The sequence below is a fragment of the Penicillium digitatum genome, chromosome 3 (genome assembly GCF_016767815.1).
Source record: "Penicillium digitatum chromosome 3, complete sequence".
NCBI classification, from domain to species: Eukaryota; Fungi; Ascomycota; class Eurotiomycetes; order Eurotiales; family Aspergillaceae; genus Penicillium; species Penicillium digitatum.
The window spans coordinates 385,718-406,794 of NC_089386.1; the positions used below are offsets into that span (position 1 = coordinate 385,718).

The 21,077-nt window shown below is 48.7% G+C and overlaps 6 protein-coding genes across 6 annotated transcripts; all 6 read left to right on the plus strand.

Annotated features, from left to right (window-relative positions):
• Nucleotides 1-177: 177 nt before the first annotated feature.
• Pdw03_7710 (UDP-N-acetylglucosamine pyrophosphorylase) lies at nucleotides 178-3,757 on the plus strand (the record flags this gene model as incomplete). The annotated part of the gene is made up of 11 exons (XM_014677376.2): nucleotides 178-891; nucleotides 957-1,691; nucleotides 1,743-1,810; nucleotides 2,184-2,208; nucleotides 2,378-2,413; nucleotides 2,701-2,767; nucleotides 2,821-2,856; nucleotides 2,925-2,936; nucleotides 2,995-3,036; nucleotides 3,091-3,209; nucleotides 3,272-3,757. 11 exons carry the CDS (start codon nucleotides 178-180, stop codon nucleotides 3,755-3,757), a joined length of 2,340 nt encoding a protein of 779 aa, XP_014532862.2.
• A 782-nt stretch (nucleotides 3,758-4,539) lies between these two features.
• Nucleotides 4,540-5,955, plus strand: Pdw03_7711 (Meiotic recombination protein (Dmc1), putative; the record flags this gene model as incomplete). The annotated part of the gene is made up of 7 exons (XM_014677377.1): nucleotides 4,540-4,581; nucleotides 4,655-4,747; nucleotides 4,829-5,028; nucleotides 5,100-5,527; nucleotides 5,598-5,620; nucleotides 5,673-5,835; nucleotides 5,888-5,955. 7 exons carry the CDS (start codon nucleotides 4,540-4,542, stop codon nucleotides 5,953-5,955), a joined length of 1,017 nt encoding a protein of 338 aa, XP_014532863.1.
• A 306-nt stretch (nucleotides 5,956-6,261) lies between these two features.
• On the plus strand, nucleotides 6,262-7,258 carry Pdw03_7712 (Ribosomal small subunit assembly protein, putative; the record flags this gene model as incomplete). Its single annotated transcript, XM_014677378.1, has 2 exons — nucleotides 6,262-7,179; nucleotides 7,250-7,258. 2 exons carry the CDS (start codon nucleotides 6,262-6,264, stop codon nucleotides 7,256-7,258), a joined length of 927 nt encoding a protein of 308 aa, XP_014532864.1.
• Nucleotides 7,259-8,038: 780 nt separating this feature from the next.
• On the plus strand, nucleotides 8,039-9,082 carry Pdw03_7713 (ribosomal RNA-processing protein 7; the record flags this gene model as incomplete). The annotated part of the gene is made up of 2 exons (XM_014677379.1): nucleotides 8,039-8,432; nucleotides 8,613-9,082. 2 exons carry the CDS (start codon nucleotides 8,039-8,041, stop codon nucleotides 9,080-9,082), a joined length of 864 nt encoding a protein of 287 aa, XP_014532865.1.
• Nucleotides 9,083-12,739: 3,657 nt separating this feature from the next.
• Pdw03_7714 (Nucleotide-binding, alpha-beta plait) lies at nucleotides 12,740-14,113 on the plus strand (the record flags this gene model as incomplete). Its single annotated transcript, XM_066101748.1, has 4 exons — nucleotides 12,740-13,032; nucleotides 13,090-13,233; nucleotides 13,294-14,038; nucleotides 14,111-14,113. The coding sequence occupies 4 exons, from the start codon at nucleotides 12,740-12,742 to the stop codon at nucleotides 14,111-14,113; spliced, it is 1,185 nt and encodes a 394-aa protein (XP_065956831.1).
• Nucleotides 14,114-17,489: 3,376 nt separating this feature from the next.
• Pdw03_7715 (RNA-binding motif protein, Y chromosome, family 1 member F/J) lies at nucleotides 17,490-19,080 on the plus strand (the record flags this gene model as incomplete). Its single annotated transcript, XM_014677382.2, has 4 exons — nucleotides 17,490-17,629; nucleotides 17,686-17,729; nucleotides 17,853-17,864; nucleotides 17,921-19,080. 4 exons carry the CDS (start codon nucleotides 17,490-17,492, stop codon nucleotides 19,078-19,080), a joined length of 1,356 nt encoding a protein of 451 aa, XP_014532868.2.
• Nucleotides 19,081-21,077: the final 1,997 nt, after the last annotated feature.

Here is a 21,077-nt window from a genome sequence, read left to right on the forward strand (position 1 = left end):
GGAGCATTTTCACCGTGTGGTGGCATGGATTTTGAGGTGCAACTCAAGGTACTTAATCAGCTTGGAGCTTCACCCCACGTTTTTGATTTTTAATTACTCTTCTTCCTCTCTTACCTTTGCTTCCTCCCAATTCATCTCCCTTTTCGTCTCTCGATCATCTCCAAATTATCCACCAAAATGGCAGGCGTAATCAAAGATACTGTCTCCAATGTTCTTGGAAAGCTCCAGGGCACCACTCCAGAGGTTCCTCGTGAACCCTCAGTGGAGGAGTTCCAGGCACTACAAAAAAAATACACAGATGCTGGACAAGGACATGTCTTCGCTTTCGTCGAGGAATTGACCACCGTCGAGAAGTCACAGCTCTTCCACCAGCTGTCCAACTTTGACCCCGCTCGGATCAACGAGCTGGCTGACAAGGCTCTCAACCCTCCACCCGCCGAGCAGGGGGCCGTGACCCTCGAGCCCTTCCCCGAAGTCGCCTCTGCCTCCATCCTCGACTCTGACCCCTCAGATATCCAGAGATGGTACGAAGTCGGCCTAAAGGAGGTGGCTGCGAACAAGGTGGCCGTGGTCTTGATGGCTGGTGGACAGGGTACCCGACTCGGCAGTTCTGCCCCCAAGGGCTGCTTCGACATTGGTCTGTTGAGCGAGAAGTCGCTATTCCAATTGCAGGCTCAGCGTATCCTCAAGCTGCAGTCTCTCATCGGTGGTCAGAACGTGGTCATCCCCTGGTACATCATGACCAGTGGGCCTACCCGCAAACCCACGGAGGAGTTCTTCGAGAAGAACAACTACTTTGGTCTCGACAAGAGCAATGTTATGATCTTCGAGCAGGGTGTTCTTCCATGTATCTCCAACGACGGCAAGATTCTGCTCGAGACCAAGGGCAAGGTATGTAACATGCGGGTGTAGCTCAAAAACGTGTCAGGGGAGATTTGTTGACCCTAAATATGTAGGCCGCTGTGGCTCCTGACGGAAATGGCGGCATCTACCAGGCCCTCGTGGTCTCCGGTGTGCGGGAGGACATGCGCCGTCGTGGTATCGAGCACATTCACCTCTACGGAGTGGATAACTGCCTCGTCAAGGTGGCCGACCCGGTCTTCATTGGCTTTTCAGCCTCCAAGAACGTTGACATCGCAACCAAGGTGGTGCGCAAGCGCAACGCTACCGAGTCCGTGGGCCTGATCTTGTTGAAGAACGGCAAGCCCGACGTGGTCGAGTACTCGGAGATTGATAAGGAGACCGCCGAGGCCAAGGACCCCAAACAGCCCGACGTCCTCAAGTACCGCGCCGCCAACATTGTCAACCACTACTACTCCTTCCAATTCCTCGAGTCCATCGAGAACTGGGCGCACCAGCTGCCCCACCACGTGGCGCGCAAGAAGATTGCCTGTGTCAATACCGAAACTGGTAATCTTGTCAAGCCCGAGAAGCCTAACGGCATCAAGCTGGAGCAGTTCGTCTTCGACGTGTTCCCCATGACACCCCTGGAGAAGTTCGCCACCCTTGAGGTGCACCGTCACGACGAGTTCTCCCCGTTGAAGAACGCTCGCGGCACTGGTGAGGACGACCCTGATACCAGCCGTGCAGACATCATGGCCCAAGGTCAGCGGTGGGTTGAGGCTGCTGGTGGTATTGTTATTACTGATGGCGAAGCGGTTGGTGTTGAAGTTTCTCCTCTGATCAGCTACGTATGTCTCTTTCTCTTATCTTTTTGACTACTCAACTAACCTACATCTCAGGCTGGTGAAAACCTGGAATTCCTCAAGGGACGGGAAATTAAAGCACCGGCCATCCTAGAGCGGGAAGAGTAGATTAGATGGGATCTAACCAGTCGGATCTCGCGGAGATCTCATTTGGAACGAAGAGATGAATTGCATTGTGACTTTCTTTTGGGGAAGAATTGATCTGTAGGAATGTAGGGATACGGTATTTGTCTTCCCATCATAATCACAAATCCATCACTGATAGAATAGATTGTAGAATTCATAACAAAAAAAATTGTAGACTAGAAGATCCAAGCATCCCTTCCAGGGCTAGTATTGAAAGTAAACGCCTTACGCAATACGGAAAAGCCCGGGAGCTAAAGCCGTTTGACGAGTTTGTCTTTTTTCCACTTTTCCTCTCTTCTTTGTGTGCATTCTCGTTTTTTTTTTTGAAGGAAAAGAAGTTGGAGTTGAGAGAGAGGTTCTTGAAGTTGTTGAGAGTGTGAGTTACTTTTTAGTCTTCTTTTTGTCTGATATTTTTTTGCTTTTTTTTTTTTTTTTTTCTGTGTGGTTCCCTCTGATGTCCCACTTTTTTTCTTCGAGTAGGCTGTCAGAAACGTGCCTACTTTTCTCCAAGGGTTCTCAAAAAGCTGACCAAAGGGGTATTATAGACTTTTGACAAGGGTTTGAAGAGAGTTACTGTGAGGGTGAGTGAACTATATGACGGTTTTGTCTTTCGCCGTTCGAGCTCGTGCTCTCCCCCGCCGATCTACGTCTTCCCCTCTTTTCGCCTGAAGTTTTGGGGATCGCAATTGATGCGATTCTGCTGGACTTGGACAACGTTGGATACAATATGTCCGGGAATTGAAGTCAAAACAAGACCAAGCGACGCATCATCATCACACAGTTCGACAATTCCGACGGAGGGGAAGACGCTGCTTATCGACGGAATTGTCCAAATAAACCCGGCATCGGGCTGACTCACGATGGATAGATTACCGCCAGAATGATGTTGTCTCGTCGCGCATGCTACAAATGTGGCACCATTGGCCACTATGCTGGTTAGTATAGCTGGAAGCTTCGTATATCTGGGGTAAAACTGATTCCTCGGCAGAGGTCTGCTCTTCCACTGAGCGTCTTTGCTACAACTGTACGTGAATATATCCCCGAGAGGTCAAGTCTTTGTCTTACTGGTTGCTAATGTATCTCATCTCATAGGCAAGCAGCCCGGTATGTTCGATCATGAGTCAACATGATTCAAAACAAGCTTCTAAGGTTTTTCAAACAGGCCACGAGTCGAGCGCCTGCCCTCTGCCCCGTACCACCGAGAGTAAGCGATCACTCAATCTGCCTCCGGCCATATCAGATTGCTAATACCATCCAGCCAAGCAATGCTACAACTGCCAGGGTCTCGGTCACGTCCAGGCTGACTGCCCCACCCTGCGTCTGAATGGGGGTGCCAACGGCCGCTGCTACAACTGCAGCCAGCCCGGTCACCTTGCCGTAAGTTCCAACTCCCAAGCCCAGGTCTTGAGCCTTCGAGCCAGTTACTTACCCCACTCCAGCGCAGCTGCACCAATCCCACTGCTCCCAGAGCCGGTGCTCCCCCTACCGGTCCCGCCGCTGGCCGCGGTTCCGGTGGTGCTCGCGGTGGTTTCCAAGGTGGATTCCGCGGTGGATTCAGCGGCTACCCCCGCGCCGCGACCTGCTACAAGTGCGGTGGTCCTAACCACTTCGCCCGCGACTGCCAAGCTCAGGCCATGAAGTGCTACGCCTGTGGCAAGCTTGGCCACATCTCGCGTGACTGCACCGCTCCCAACGGTGGCCCCCTCAGCTCCGCCGGCAAGGTCTGCTACAAGTGCGCCCAGGCTGGCCACATCTCCCGCGACTGCCCTACTAACGAGGGTGCCGCTGCTCCCGTTGCTGCCACTGAGGCTGCCCCCGTTGCCGCTGCCCCCGCCGTGGCGGCTGCCCCTGCTGTCGTCGCCACTGAGGCTGCCACTGAGGCTAACACTGTCCCTGCTGCGGCTCCTACTACTGCCGTCGCTTAAGTGTGTTCGGCTCTATCTCTCCATTGTGCATCTACCATTGGAGGAATGCCTGGAGTTCCTTTTCTTCCTTGATTCTGCTTTTCGGTCACTTCCCCTACACCTCGATCGGTCCTTTCTCTCCGCGTTTTTTTCCTTTGCACATATTTGAATCAAACCCTCTGTTTTGGGGAACGGGGTCTGGTTTTGGACCTTGAAAAACAACGGCTTTTGATTTCCCTTTTTTCACCCCCCCCCCCCCCCCCCCCCCCTTGTGGAATTGTTATTTTTTTTTCTTAATCTTTTTTTTATCACCCTATCATGTATACGACGGACAAACAGAAAAAGTTCTTTTTGGGTTTTATTTTTCGCGAAGTCACGACTTGACTTTCTCAAGTCTTACGATTGGCGTCTGTTGTCTATTCTCATGGATTATCTTTCTTGGTTTTCGATCGACTCTTGGTTGCGGTTTTCCCGGATGAGCCCAAGGAGAGAACGAGGAGATGAAGTGTGGCAGGGAGAGGATATGTTGGAAGCTGAGGGGAATTAGATTCGGGGACCGTTGCAACGGGAGAGAAAGAGGACTCCCAGATGGGAGGAGTCCTGAGAGTATTTCGAGAATTCAAAAAAAGAAATATCTCAATCATCCTGTTCTTGTAGTATATAGATGGGGTGTGTTCAGTGCTTAGTAGCAGTCTAAACCCGTGACCTTAACCACCCCAAGTCTCCCTTCACGTCTATTGTTCACTCTACACTTTCCCACATTTTTCATCTTCACTTAACCATCTCCAATTGATCCAATCAAGATGCCAGGCTCGGTGGGAAGTGATGAATTCGACGATGATGAGGTACAGTGTCACTTACCCCCATGCCCACGTCCCAGAACTGCCAATCTAACCAGTAAATAATCTACCAATATAGAACTTCATTCTGGACATTGACGGTATCCAAGCCCACGGCATTGGTGCAGCCGACATCACTAAGCTAAAGGCCAATGGATTCTACACCGTTGCTGTCAGTGCCTTTGCCCTAACCCTCTTGTCTTCAAGCATAGCCAAAGCCCATGCCATCCAACAAACCTAACCACTTATCCAGTCCGTCCACGGCGCCACCCGCAAAACCCTCCTAAAAATCAAAGGATTTAGCGAGGTCAAAGTCGAAAAAGTCAAGGAAGCAATCCAGAAATGCCTCCCAGCGGCCTCGGGTTTCATCTCAGCAATGGAACTCCACCACCAGCGCAAGAAAGTCGTCCGTATCTCAACTGGCAGCAAACAATTCGACTCAATCCTCAACGGGTGAGTACAGTACCTCCCACCACCAGCCCCTATTCAAAGCCGCAGTCAAGCCCCATCTAAATCCGTACCAGTGGCTTCCAAAGCATGAGCATCAGCGAAGTCTTCGGAGAGTTTCGCTGCGGCAAAACACAACTCTCGCACACGATGTCCGTAGTCGCTCAACTACCCAGAGAATCCGGCGGAGCAGCTGGTAGAGTCGCCTATATCGACACAGAGGGCACATTCCGACCTGAGCGCATTGCTCAAATCGCCGAACGATTCGGGATCGACCCAGATACGGCGCAGGAGAATATTTCCTATGCGCGCGCGCTGAACAGCGAGCACCAGCTCGAGCTGCTGAATACCCTTTCTCAGGCATTTGCCGGTGGCGAGTATCGGTTGCTTGTCATTGATAGTATCATGAACTGTTTTCGGGTTGATTATTGTGGGCGTGGGGAGTTGGCGGATCGGCAGCAGAAGTTGAATCAGTTTTTGATGAAGCTGGCGCATATGGCGGAAGGTGAGATTCTATACATAGGTTTCTACACTTTTGCGGGTTTCACTGTGGGCTAATTTGGTTTGACTTGCAGAATTCAATGTTTGTGTCTTGATGGTGAGTGCGATCTTATGTGTTTCGAGGTGAAGTGGCTCACACTTCGTGGTAGACAAACCAGGTCCAGAGTGACCCTGGTGCTAGTTCTCTCTTTGCTGGAGCTGATGGTCGCAAGCCCGTTGGTGGACATGTTCTTGCTCACGCTTCCACTACTCGTGTGCTCCTGAGGAAGGGTCGTGGTGATGAGAGAGTTGCGAAGATTCAAGATTCTCCTGGTGAGTACTTCGATATATTCCGGATTTTATCATTCTTCTAACATCTGTAAAGACTGCGCTGAGCGTGAAGCAATCTATATCATTACCAATGGCGGGATCAATGACCCTGACAAGGCTTGAAGATGATGTGGTCGAGACAATATTTCGATGTTGAGGGAAGTGCTCTGAGGTCACGAATTCCATGATGTATTCGGTTTGAAGCTGCGATTATCTTAAACCATTAATCAATTTCAATAATAAATAATATGTTAAAATGCCAAAGAATTCAAGTTGTGTTCATGTCGATGTCATCGAAGCCCTACCTAGCAAGCTCACCGCCCGCACCGCCGCTCTGACACCCCGGCAAAATTCTGTGCCTAGAGCAAATCTGCAGAAAAAGTTCAGCCCAATCAACGCAACAATCCAGCAATCAAACCTCCATTCAAAATGAAAATTGAATCCGTGCAGGTAGAAGGGTACACTACCCTACCCGTGCAGCTCCCATCAACACCCCTCTTCCTCAAACCCGCAACACACTACCTCTACCTCCGACCACACGAGCCCCGAATCCCAGACCCAGATTCCACCCGCTCCCTCTTCATCGTCAACGTTCCAATCGACACAACAGAAGCCCACCTCCGTTACTTCTTCGGCACGCAACTCGCCGCAGGCCGCGTAGAAAAAGTCCAATTCGAAGATGTGCAGACCAAAAAGCGCGCAGCGGCAACAACCACAGAAACCAACCTAACCCAATCCAAAAGGAAGCGCAAGCGCGTAACCGCCGATGACTTCGAACGCCACCTAGAAGACGTTACCCTTCCCTCAACCTGGGACCGCAAATTGCAAAAGAGCGGCGCCCACGCAGTCGTCATCTTCGCCGACAAGCCCAGCATGGAATCCAGCCTGAAAGCCGCCGCCAAGGCCGCCAAGCGCGGCACCACCATCGTCTGGGGTGAGGGCCTGCCCACAGACCGTCTTCCGGTCCTCGGACTGAACCGGTATGTCGCGCACGAACGCATGCAGTATCCCGATCGGGGCACGTTGCTTCGGGCGGTGAATGAGTTCATGACTACGTTCACACAGGTATCTGAGGCGCGCAAGCGCGAGGATCACAAGCGTCTTGCTGTGCCGGACGAGGATGGATTCGTTACTGTTTCGCATGGACCGAAGTTGAATTCTGTGGCGAGGGAGGAGGAGATGAGGGAGCTCGTTGAGAAGCAGAAAAAGAAGAATGAGGGACTTGAGGACTTTTATCGGTTCCAATCTAGGGAGAAAAGGAAGGAGAGGCAGAATCAGTTGCTTAGGCGCTTTGATGAGGATAAGAAGAAGTTGGCGGAGATTAAGGCTCGGAAGGGAAAGATTCGGGTAGGTTTTCTTTTTTTCTCTCATTTGTTCGGTTGGTTTTTGAGAGTGGTGATACTGACTTTTATTATAGCCTGAGTGATCTGGTGCATGGTAGCATGGCGTTCTGGGTGTCTTTTTTCGATGACGGGATAAAAGGTTCGAGGTGGTCTACGTTCATGTGAGTGTTGCTATTGCTTTTGCTTTTGCTTTTCGTTATAATCGCTCCGAGGATGAACACGCTGGGGCCATAGTAGCGAAACGCGCTTTGCCCGCTGTTATGCTATGACTGCAAACACCAGCTTATCTATATCTTCTCGCCTTCTGACCTGGAGTTTATGTCTTGTTGGGATTGATGGTTCTTCTTGGTGTGGCATCTGCTGATTGTGGATCAAAATAGGTCGGATACAATTAAGTTGTCTCAGAGATCGAGATTTTAGAATCTAACTATGTATACATACATGTAGTTCAAATTGTCCATACTGTCCATAGCCAACCCGTAGATGTCTTAATTCCGGCTCCGCACAGACCAGCGCTTGGCGTTACATCCCACCTCTGGAGAAACAGTGCGTCTTCTATGGATGGGATTGATAGCTCTGCCAAAGTATCGAACAGTTTGAAAAATATCAGAGACTAACGGCTACAATCGAATGTATCATGTGATACTACTCTCGGCTACATCGCATTCTCCAGGCACGACCTCAAGCAAAAGCTTCACAAGATATATCCAGCGAAAACAGCCCTACCTCACCGGCACACAGCACCTCTTTGAGGATTTCTCAACCATCTTTTTTTTTATCAACCCCTTATCAGAACCGAGTGTGTTGATCATTGGACCCAACCTATTCGATCTATACCAAAAGAAAACAAAGCAACCCCCAAAATGTCCCCTGCCTCAACCCGAAACGAGCAAGACACCGACTCGGACTCTGACGTCGAGTTCGAAGATGTCCCGATCTCCCTCTTGAACCGGTCCAGAAACAGGGAAAACACCGAAATTCCGATCACCATCCACTCAACCCCACCACCACGATGGACTCCAACTCTATTACTTCCACAGCAGCGAAGCCACCCTCTCCCTTCTGGCTCCGAGGAAGAAACTCAACTCCGAGGCCAAATCAGCAACCGAATCGAAAGAGTCACGTACCGCAAAATGAAATCTGACATTGGTATGGATGCACCGAATACACCTGCTTCAGAACGTAGGTATGATGGCTTCAAAGGACTTGCTACAGATGTGGAGGGTCTTGTTGATACGCTTTGGGCGTCGGCAACCCGTGAGTTTTGTATTTCAATTATTTCAAATATACATCATGCTGTAGAAGTGAAGTTGACATTGTTTCACAAGATGTTCCTTTCTTTGTCATCTTTTCTACCCCCTTCGTTTTCTCTCCCACATGTATATCTACATGTACATCATTTACATGTACCTCTTCCATTCTAACCCATTTATCCAGCGACGATCCAAACCGAAGCCCTCATAACCCTCGCAGGCCTAACCCAAACCTCCCTTGCAGCCTTCCCCTTCGATGCCCCACCAACCCTAAACATTCTCCACAAGCTCGACTCCATCTTCGCAGCACTGTGTACAGGCATCCACCCACTCACCGGCGCTGTTCTCCCCGGCGCACAGCCGGGCCAGTCTCTCGTGACGGAGACGCAGAAAGTGCGGATTCGGAGTTTGGCGGAGAGGACTCGAAGTCAACTCTTTTCTTGTTTGGCCAATTCTAGTAAGAGAGGTATTGCTGCAACTGTTAATGCTTATGGTTATGGATCTGGGCATGTGGATGTGGATGACGACGAGGATAGTGGCGACGAGGTCGATGATCCATGGCTGTTGGAGGCCACGCGGGTTTATGAGAAGAGTCTTATGCTACTTGCAGAGCAAGATCCTGAGGTGGAGGCAGGGGATGAATTGAATTTGTAATACTTGTATTCTATTCGGTTGCCTGATCTACGGAGTATATATTTTGTCTCAGCTCCAAGTGAAATAAATCGATGAAGAGTATTTTAAGAACGAGCCTCTTGCAATTACGTCGGTGTACAATCCTCTACAAGACAGACGCTCAGGCCACACACAAAATTATGACATAGCTGAGAAAGTCCCACTCCAATTTGACATGGTGCCCAGTATCCGTAGAAATTTTCTTTACTCCGTATGTTGGACTGACATCGGATCCAGAAGATTTTTTTTTTCTTTCTAGAAACTTCTAGCTCACGAAAGAAAAAAAAACATTCTTGACTGAAAAGGCCAAAAAAAAAACCAAGAGCCGGTGGGGTCCAGGCAAAAAAAAAAAAAAAAATAAGAGGTTCATTTTATTCACTCGCATACAAATGCCGACTTTGAATCGGGTAATCAAGTAATGGAGTATACAGTAAGCGTTCCCGTACCTTGAATTCAGGTATCGGTCACAGACAAGGCTGGTATTTTCTTTGGCTAGAATGGAGTGAACTAAGTGGATGTGAGCCCTGAAAGTGGGGGCCATTGGGGCCAGCTAGTGGCCTGGGGCTGCGCAGCTCGGGGACTGCAATGGCCAGTAGGATGTCCGAGGGGCTCTCAATTAGATGTACGATAAACTTTTTTACATCGTAAACTTGATTGTGCTTTGACTGGAACTTTTTTTTTTAAATGTGAAATTGAATAAGATGGTAACCGTGTTATGAGGGGAATATCCATCTGCGCTTTGGATGGTATTTCCGGTGGAAATGAGTTCTTTCATTTCCATGGTTCGTGTGGGTGTAACTTGGGAATATGAGTTGGTACTCCTCCAGGTGCATTTGAGCTATAGAATGAGTCACGTTCATAGTCCATTTAGGTTACAATATTTAGGGCTACTCTACCTTCTTCACTCCAAGGAAATCTATACAAGGCTCCCAGTCTGCCGTGTCTAACCATGCAAGGGTTGGATTAGCTTCCATAGAGCAGAGGGGTTAGATCTGAAACCTAACGTCCCACCGTTGGTAAATATCCCTTGCACACAACCCCTTCCAGACGGATAAAATGGACAATTTACAATTTACAAAAGTATATGATAGGAAACAGATTGCTGCGATATAGTTCTGGGTGACTGTTCAAAACGCGCCGCGTACCGAGCCAAGTGAAATAAACCAACAACTTGAAATGAAAATCTCTGCTGGTAAAGCAGTAATTCCAATACGAGCGGGCCCCTAAGTCCGGCCAATCAGAACATGACTCTGCATGAGATGCCTTCCATGGTTCTGATGGAGACTTTCTTTTTTTTTTTTTTCTCTTTGACGTCTTCCAAGGGTTTTTTTTCCCTGGTCCTATTCTTTCATAACCGGACGTGCGCGGCTGACGTATTTTGAAATACGAAGAGTGGTTGACCAGTTTGAAAAGTCCTTACTTGCGGCTTAGGGCATAGGTCATGGATTAGAGAACCTTGCTTTGAGAAGAGAGCTCGCTATGCTGTCTACCTTCAGCTTCAGGGCTGCGCCTAGACAAGGACCCGAGTATCTGGGGTGACCTGTATTGAAATGATATTACCGTATGGGCTTTCATGGTTTGGTGGCGTCCGGTCTCCAAGGGTTGTCTTGCTTAATTTTTTTTTTTTAGACGGACTGTGGACTACTCCGTACATACAATTACTATGCATGGCCCTAGTTTCATATATATAACATGAGATATCAGATTCATCAACTGCCTGTGAATAGGTACCCAACAAGTACCTAATCCTGCTCCGCTTACTCCGTAATCCGTACTTACTCAACAGTGACCTCGGGAGAGGCCCACACAGACCTATTCGGTTGACAAGTCACATTGCGCGGACAGCGACAGGTCCTTGCAGATTTCATGCATTGGGGCTTCCTGCCCCTTGTTCTTCTGTCTTTCACCGAGATTTGATCAGAATTTGTTTACGTCGTTTTCTTTTCTTTTCTTTTTTGGTTTCTCCTACATGTTTGCTGTGTCTAAACATATGGAAAGGCGGAATAACCGACTCCAAAAAGGCTAGGGTTGATCATCGGCAAAGAAATTTCCAAAGTTGGATGTAAATCTCGGGTCAGAGGCCATGATGTATCATCCTCAATTCTACCGGCCTCCCGGGATCCTGGAACGATGAAGAATCTAGCAAGCCCCCACATGACTGATATCATGCAGCGTTGACAGGAATCTGGGGACAGCTTGGGTAGTCATATAAGTTAAGTGTACTCCGTGGTCTTTATCTTGGAGGTGTTTGGCCTCCGGCCCCAAAAGGAAGTTCTGATCGGCAGAGGCAAGGCACCCTATACTACGGGTTCAAAAATGTGCGACCAGTTGATAGATGTCATACTATTGATACCGTATACTGATATATGAAACGTACCGAGCACATGTGTACATACACAACGAGGTTTGATGTCTTATTCTACGGTAGTATAGCATTACTAGTCACATTGTATGTTAATGACTACATACTTCAACTCTGGAACGGAACATACCTTACCCTGTAATACACATACCATACAAAGACTCACGTAATGCGTTTCCCACTTCCCCTCTCTCTTCATCTCGCGAGATTTCCAATTCTTCATTTTCTTCTTTTCCCCTCTTACCTTCCCCTCCCTTTTCTTATTGTTCGAAGATCTCGGTTTCAATTTTCTGTTTAGTTATCGGGAGTTCTGCTTTTCCTCCCTTGTTGCCGATTACTCTTTTTTTGCCTCGCGCATTTCCAGTGTTTTCCCAGGTTTTCCTCAAATCATCTAGGTAAGTTGGTTTGTCTTATTCTGTCGCATATCGCATCTTGTCTTTTTGAATACAACCCAAATTTTGCCTCCCCCATATCTATATCGTCTGGCGCAGATTAGCCCTAGATCGCAAGCTTCTTTGCATGGTTCTCCACCCTTCTAGTATGGTGATTCGCCTACGCTTCGAACGCCCTCGCCTTGACTAGCGCTTTCGGGATAGCCAATTATCTACCGATCGCACGCACCCCAACCTCGAAAACTTCGTCAATGTGAGGGAACGGTCAGATCTGGATGTCTGAATTACCCTAGAATTGTGCTGGAATTGAGAGGGTGGACGGTCGCATTCGGACATCAAACCGGGACGACGAAAACGGTCGACGTATGATGATCGCCTAGCATCCGAGTGGGAACAAGTTCTATATTCGTCTCCCGTATCCGATTGTCGCCCTTGGATTGTTCGTCTTCGGCCAATCCACCCTCTAAAGCATGAGTTGCCATCTCATTGAAATGAGATGCTGCCTAAAGCGCTGGTCTTGGCGAGTTCCGTCACCACTTTTTGAGGCTCGAAGTCATTTATGCGCCTGAAGAACCCGTCTGGCAAAATGCTGACTACCCACTTTTTTTTTTTCTTCCGCATCGTTTCATTCACCTACCTTGATTGATCCGTCTCACTTCTCACTTCTCATTCCCAGCTCTTTACTTGCGCCTGTGCAGATCTTATAATTTTAATGAAAATTGATCACATCTAACTTCTAACTGCAGCCTTTTTACGCCCGTCTTTGCTTGGCTTCGTTACGATTTGATCTCACGCCGGTCTTTCTTTAACGACTCCACGAAGTTCTAGTCGCTCAGCCATCTTATATTCTTACATCGACCTTTTCGGACTTTGATTATTGCAACCATGTCTTACAACGGCTACGAAAACTTCCCTCAGCAGGACCCCGCCGCCGCTGGCGCTCCAGCTCCTGTTGATACCACCATGACCGGCCAGGCTGATCCCTCCGCCGCTCAGTTCCAGGGCCCCCCTCCTGGTGAGCCCAACTCCGCGCCCGTCCCCCAGCAGGGCGCTGATGGCAAGACCACCCTCTGGATGGGTGAGCTCGAGCCCTGGATTGACGAGAACTTCATCCGCAACCTCTGGTTCCAGATGGGTGAGCAGGTCAACGTCAAGATGATCCGTGACAAGTTCTCTGGGTAAGACACTACAGTGATCATATGAATTACCAAGAGTGTTTCTAATGTGGGTAGTAGGAGCAATGCTGGATACTGCTTCGTCGACTTCGCTTCCCCTGCCGCCGCTGCCAAGGCCCTTTCTCTGAACGGAACCCCCATGCCCAACACCAACCGGGTCTTTAAGCTCAACTGGGCTACCGGTGGCGGCCTTGCTGATCGCAGGTTAGTGATAATCTCATTCGTTCGGCTTCCTCCCGGCCCTAAAACTGACCCCCTTCCCAGCCGTGATGACCGTGGCCCCGAGTACTCCATCTTCGTTGGTGACCTCGGCCCCGAGGTGAACGAATACGTCCTCGTATCCCTCTTCCAGAGCCGCTTCCCCTCTTGCAAGTCTGCCAAGATCATGACCGACCCCATCAGCGGCATGTCTCGTGGCTACGGGTTCGTTCGCTTCTCCGATGAGAACGACCAGCAGCGTGCTCTCACTGAGATGCAGGGTGTCTACTGTGGCAATCGCCCTATGCGCATCTCCACCGCTACCCCCAAGAACAAGGGTCCCGGTGTTGGTGGTAACGGTGGTGCTGCCATGGGCATGCCCGGTCCCGCCGGCATGTACCCTCCCATGGGTGGCCCGCCGATGCCCTTCTATGGTGCTCCCCAGCCCATGAACCAGTTCACTGATCCCAACAACACTACCGTTTTCGTCGGTGGTCTGTCCGGCTACGTCACCGAGGATGAGCTTCGCTCTTTCTTCCAGGGCTTCGGAGAAATCACCTACGTTAAGATTCCCCCTGGAAAGGGCTGTGGCTTCGTCCAGTTCGTCCAGCGCCACGCCGCTGAGATGGCCATCAACCAGATGCAGGGTTACCCCATTGGCAACTCCCGTGTTCGTCTGAGCTGGGGCCGCTCCCAGAACAACTCCGGCCCCGCCGGCAGCCCCTACCGCCCTGCTCCCCCGCCGCCTCCCATGTACCCCTCCATGGGCATGCCCCCGGCCCACCAGTATGGCGGGTTTGCCCCCATGAAGGTGAGCGATCACCCTGGCAGCCCGATCCCGGATCAAATGTGAAGCAGGCGGTCGGCTGACACACTCTTCCAGTAAGCGTTTCCCTTTGATTGAAAGCACCAGCAGGAGTTATTTGTGTCATTCCAATGATGATTCTATTGTGTAACAAATTCGTTCCCTGGTTTCTTGGCCAAGGCTATAGCTCTTGATGAGCATTTGTCTCCTGTGCTACGCATTTCCTTTTTACGTGAGCGCTATTACCTTAGCAAGATCTGAGCTTTATCCCCTTTCTGATCTGTCTTGTTCTTATGTATCTTTTCCTTTCTTCCCCCGTCTTCCTCCCACACACCTCCTTCGCGCCCTTTTCGTATTTTATTATTTTTCTTTACCTTATTTTCGATGTCTCTCTGCCCTTATGATAACGGGGTTTCCCGCCACTGGGCCTTTGTCTGTGTGTAATGGAAGTCCGAATTGTCTTGCGCTTCTTTTTCCTTTATACTCCTTGGGCAGGCATTCTGCGAAAAGTTCCATTTCCCCCCACCGTTTACCATCTTGTTTCCTTTGTTCTTTTTTTTTTCTTTTTTTTTCTTCTCTTCAAGCAGCTAAATTGAACCATGTTCGCTTTGAGAATCTTTGCGTTGTGCCTCTTAAATCCTTGTTTCTTCTTCGTTTAGACTGATTGCCGGCCTGTACAACACGCTTTCTTTCGTGCGCCTCAGCGTTTGTCGATTCTAAATTCCTTTGATCGTATGCAATAATGTCCTGTCCGCTTGTTTGGTGTATGCCTTACATTATCAGGCTCTCTCTTCCTGATATTGTATTGTCAGCCCTTTGCTTCTGGATCGACCTATATCAACGTTGCACCTATGGCTGGTCCGATAGGTGGAGGGTTCGGTGGACTTGAGCATACCTGGGTGCTCTGGTAGTTGGTCCCCGGTGGTTGTCTCGCTGTCTGCTGTCTGCTCTCTGCTCTCTGCTCTCTTGAGAGTCTACCATGTTAGGGCTAAGATTTGAGCTGGTCAGATTTTGAGACAGAATCCTTCTAAACTTCATGTATCTAGCTGTGGTTTCCATTTTTTCTAATGCCTGGTGTTCGTATGTGATTGCGGTCTTAGGGCTAGCATTTACCGCATGAGTATTCCTAATCAGACCATAACCGTGCCAAGCGCCCAACCACCCATCCTGGGTAGTTGGTGCGCCCCACCAAACGCAAAATTCCCACCAAACGCAAAATTTTCAATTTACTATCACTTTTGTACCTATTTTACACCACACCACCACGTCAGACCGAACTAAAAAAATGGAAATCCAAATCTAGCTTGCAGTCAAAGCCTTCTCCTAGGCTAACAAGCCTAACATCGCCCAACTAGCGCGGGAATTTGACGTACCATACCATCGGCTTAGGGCTAGGATTCATGGCCGTCAGTCCTATACCGACCGTGCCACAATAACCAGATCCCTAAATTCAATTCAAGAAAAGGCGCTCACTAGCTGGGTTCAATCCCTAGATAGTGCGTATACATTACCTACCGCAGAGATGGTTGAAGGTGCTGCAAATGCCATTCTAAAGAAGGCTGATGAAGATCGGGTTGTCGGCCACAACTGGGCCTATCGCTTTATCACAAGACTACCCCCTGGATTCAACTATATCACCCAACATCTAAAGGAGAAATCGAGGGTTGATAGTGAGGATTACGGCGCCTTGCTTCTTTGGTTTAATAACCTTACCCAGGTTATGAAGCATCACCAATTTCTTCCACACGAGATCTTCAATTGGGATGAAACCGGCTACCGAATTGGCAAAGGTAAAGCACGTAAGGTTATTACCTCGCGTACAACCAGTTATATTGCTACCGGAGGCCAGTCGGAATCAATTACTGGTATTGAATGTATCTCTGCCGATGGCTGGTTGATGCTACCATGGTTTTTACCTAAGGGTAATACCCACATGGAGGAGTGGTATGAGAATATCACTACTACCGATTTTCGAATTAAGCCTACTACCAATGGCTGGATTGACGATGAAACCGCCCTTCAATGGCTATTCTCCTTTCATGAAGCTACTATTAAGTTAGTAAAGAAGGGTAGGCCAAGGCTTCTTTTAATGGATAACCATGGCTCCCATCTTACATTCGAATTTATCGACTTTTGCACACAAAAAAACATCATCCCACATTTCTTTTTACCCCATACAACACATCTCTGTCAACCGCTCGAAGGCCCAGCATTCCAAAGCCTAAAACATCATTTTCGTACGATGAATAATGAGATTGTTATGTGAGGTGGAAGTGCAAGCAAAAAACGGGATTTTTTCCGGATCATTCAATCGGCTAGAGATGAAGCTTTTACCCAAAGAACAACAAGATCATCTTTTAAATCTAGGGGTATCTGGCCCCTAGATCCAGAGGTTATTCTTAAACCTCTACGCCAAAGAGATCTTGAAGCTGAAGGGTCCCCCCTTAGGATTCTTACGCCCCCCCCCCCCCCTCGATTTTACAAGCTCAGCCACCAATTCACCACCAGATACAATTGAGCGGGTTAAAAAGCTTAATACTAAGCTTCTCGATGATCTAAAGAAGATTGAGCCTCTATCTCAAAGCGTTCAGAGGCATATTCGACGGAGTGCAGATGCAAATACGCTTTTGTCCCAAGAGGTTGAATTGTTAAAGGCCTCTTTGAAGAAGGCTCAGTTCCACAAATCAACTGCAAATACACCAAAAAATGGGAAATCGCTTCTGAGGACTAAAGGCAGTGTCCTATCACCTATATGTGCAAATATGATGATGGTATAAAGACAGGATGCCGATACTAAGAAGCTAAAGCGGCTACAGGCAAAACAGGCCAAAGAATTGGAAGCCCAACAACGGGCCCAGGAAGCAAGGGATTTATTAGAAGCTGAGCAGGAAGCTTCAATGGTGGCAAGAGATAGTCACAGTGGAAATTGGTATATAGATAGTCATGGTGGTTACATGTAAATAGTATTTTTATTGAATGAGAAATTGAAAATTTTGCGTTTGGTGGGAATTTTGCGTTTGGTGGGGCGCACCAACTACCCAGGATGGGTGGTTGGGCGCTTGGCACGGTTATACCGCCTACTTCTTATCGATACGGCTATCGATAAGAATAGAACACCGCCTACTATTCTCGAAGCTCTTCCACTGGATGCTTTTGGCAACAGCGACCCATATGGTATACCGCCTACACGACTTGCCATAATTGTATATACCTTCGAAATGGACAAAACCATCTTCTTACCACGCTACGCAGCATCATGCGCTACAGAAATTGGGATGTCCTTCTATTTCCGGAAGGTTCAAAGGTTCCTATCCAAGAGTTTAAGACACAATGCTTCGTGACCAAGGACAAAGACTCGCCCTGTCTACACAGTGCAATTTTCCTTGGCCATCATGCCCATCATCCCGAACCAGGCCTTTTTAACCAGCTGCCAGTTCTCACAACATTCATCCCGAGTATGCCCAAAGACAGTCCATTCCAAGTTTCAGTTCATAGTTGGGAGAAGCCACGCCCCAGCGTCCAGATCGAGTCCAATATGGAACCTGAGGACGTTTTACTCTTCGAGGTTCGGATCTTCATTGATGGAATTTTCGCTGCGTGAGTTTACAATCTATGCACCCTGACGATGATGGGATTGAGCTGATTATTTCCAGGGGTAGTATTTATGGACAGAGAACTGTTTGGCCACAGATAATGGGTAAGTTGGGTGCGCTTATGTCGGCGTAACGTGGTTCTTGAAAATTTCTCCTCGGCTGCCTGAATTCGTCTTTTCCTATCTTGTTTTCCACTTCAATAAATAGCTACTGACTCATTTTGGCAGATCTGAGTTCTAGTATGGATTTATTCCTTGCCTCTTTCTTTGATTACAACCTCTTACAGTCCAAGCAGATCTTGACCGAGATGGAAACCAAGACGCCCTTCGATTCCCTCAATTTCATTCTGAGATACTACAACAGAAGCATTGGGATGCCGGGGACTCTCAAGGTAGAATCAAGATTGTCATTGCAGAAGGTTTCTCCCGCCCCAATCGCTCACCCCCATTCGAACGATACAAACATGTCATCGCTTTTTCTTTCCAACATGCGCCACTAGATGTGTTGGAATTCTCCGACATTGCTTGGCCCAATCCCAATATGTGGCTTGTCATGCCGCCGAACGCCTCCCGGTATGGGCCGGCAGCGAGATATGGTACCTCCAAGATAGTTGGCGATGGCGCCCATGGGCATTCGCCAAGCAAGCCCAGTAGACCCGAACATCGAATTACAATCACGGCTAACACGAGTAGTCAGATTAGCAGCAACGCAGCTACTTACAGTGGCAGTAATTCATCAACTCACAATGCTTGGACCCCTAATCGTGGATTTCCCATCCCTTCCACACAGTGGAATGGCTATGCACAAGAGCCTCGATGGGACCCGCAGGATGCCTACATCGTGGAACCTGCAATGGACGCCTTCATTGTTGATGATAGAGCATGGCGGCAGCGTGGCGCTCGATCTTCCCGCGAAGACATCCCAATGCCCGATTATGCCTCTACCGGATCGACCAGCAGCCGGGCCATCTCTTCCAGCATGACTGGGATGAGTTACGAACACAGCAAGCAGCCTAGCATCACTTCCTATCTTGATGATGAGCAATACAATGAGCTGATCCAAGCTCTGACACCAACGAAGGCGCCTCCAGTGGGTACTCGCGCACCCTCCAACACTCCATCCACTGCCGCCACCGCAATTTCTGCCTCAAAGCCTTCGGCTGCAGCCGAAGCTAGATCTGCGGGCTACAAGACTCGAAGCCGGCGTGCATCCGCACTCAGAGAGCTGTCGCAACCAAGCACCCGTCATGTTTCGGGATCGAGCGAGCCTAAGAACTTGACTCCATCCAGGATTGGAGCGAGTCTAAGCGATAAAGTCCGGAGCAAAAAAGAGATTCATCAAGAGACTAGCCAGGAGAACCCCAAAGCGCAGTCTGAGGGGAAGGTAACTGCGAAGGAAAAATGCAACTCCAAGGACGAGGAAAATGCTCAGGACGAGAATGAGTCGGTTTTGTAAGATCGGACTGGCCATGATGATGATGCTCCTCAACTCATACTTACCTATTTCATTCCTTGTGTTTTAAGTTCAGTCTTGATATGAAGCCGACATGTATCTTTTATGCGAGCTTCAATCAACTCCAATTTTTACTCTGTGGACTTCCAATAAGTGTGCCGTTGTATACGAGGTTCAATCGATATTTTTACTCTGTTTGAAGCCAACACACACTTCTGCGAACCTTGATCAACCTGTTACACATGAAGCTGACAGGCAAATGTACAAAAGTTCGTTCGAAGAAATTGATACGCTTTCTTCTAATTTAACACGCACTCCGTTATAAATGGACATCAATTTCCTACATCTGTGAAGTCAACATGGTGGACCCAGTGCCCTGTCTGTTAGCCAGCCAGTCAACCCGGGGGATCTTCACCATCCCAGGCCAGTCAGGCCCATCTTATGGTTTTGCTTCTATGCGGGAAGCCGAGGATTCTGTTGACGAGACCATAGTAGCTCCCTCTTTGTTGATTGATAAGTCAAGCTCTCTTCTCTTCTCATTTTGCTCCATAGTAGTCAGATCATAATCAACTACCATGATCTTACTTCAACTTCAATTCTCCTTCCCGGTTCGATATCCTAAGGTCGCCATTGGAAGAACGGATGTGTCCCTCAGTTGCGGGTCGAGGAAATGTCTGCCGAGATCGAAATCACCGACATCGCGTGGAATCGCCGTGCTTCCACTCCACTCGAGTTCGGCACAGTCAATCTCAGTGACACTGGGGCCGTCGGAGATCTGACAACAAAACAGGGCATCACGTACATCCTGAACTTGATGAAGGGCAGAGTTAGCCTGATCGAATTGGATTTCTTAAGAGAAATTCTCGACCCTTAATCGCCTTTCCACGGAAAATGTGCATCACCAGACTTGCCTGAATCACGTTGCCATACCTCTCGTGGGGGCGATTTGAGGCTGCCGTGGTCTTAAGTGCTCGATGGAGGTAGGTTGGCAATGAAATCTTTTCAACAGAACCTGCAAGACACGTAGTTGGCGCTACCATATTTTTGCACACTTTTCACGGCCTGTTCTAGCTACAACCAGAATAAGAGGAGATCTCATTGGAGATGGGCACTCAAATACACGTCGAAGGACTTCAAGGCTTCAAAAAGGACAAGGCCACACACGTGGCTGACTATACGATCTAGAAATCTTCCAACGCGGTGCTTTCAACAATTCAACGTTGATGGTGATCAGAGCAAAAAGTCTTGGGCAGCATGGCAAGGCACTTACACCATTTTCAACAATTGTACAGATCTTCATTGCTAGATCGAGAGAACAGCTTGTGTTTCGCAATATCTCCAAAGGCTATCAATGGGAAAGTCCAGGCAAAGTTGTCCCAATATTATACTCGGGTTCCAAGTGTTAGAAGAATGTAATTTTTTTACAGAAGTCAAAGAAAACTAGGATTGATTCAAACTATCTAAAGCCAGGGGGCTGTCCCCAGCGAAAGGTTCAATGGTTCAAGAGACAAGACAAACAAGCAGACCGAGGTCATACTTGCAGAGTGGAAGTATCCGTCTCAGGAGATTCAACCAATGAATCATGATCTTGAAAATGCCCTCAGAGTTCTCTTCATGGGACAATCAGAGTGCTGTCTCTGGTGAAAAAGTTCCAAAGATTTGTTGATGGCGTCGGTGGCCACCGAAGGATTCAGAGAATCCTTGCAGATTTGCCCTCAGAAGTACTTCTTCGGGACCCACGTGTATCCTCCGCCTCCCATCTCGTAGGACGATATCGATAGCCCCGGTGGGTGACTGTCCTATGTATCCTCCCCCTGTCTGCCATCGGAGTCCTCCCCCTCTGGGACGAGGCCACGCCGGGTCTCAGATAGCCCATCCTTCACATCCCCAAAGACGTGATACGCTTGCGCGCAATCAGACGTCGATGGATGCCCTCAGAGTTCTCTTCACAGGGCAAGGTCAACTCGAAGGTTGTGTCAAGGATTGGTTGACAGGTGTAC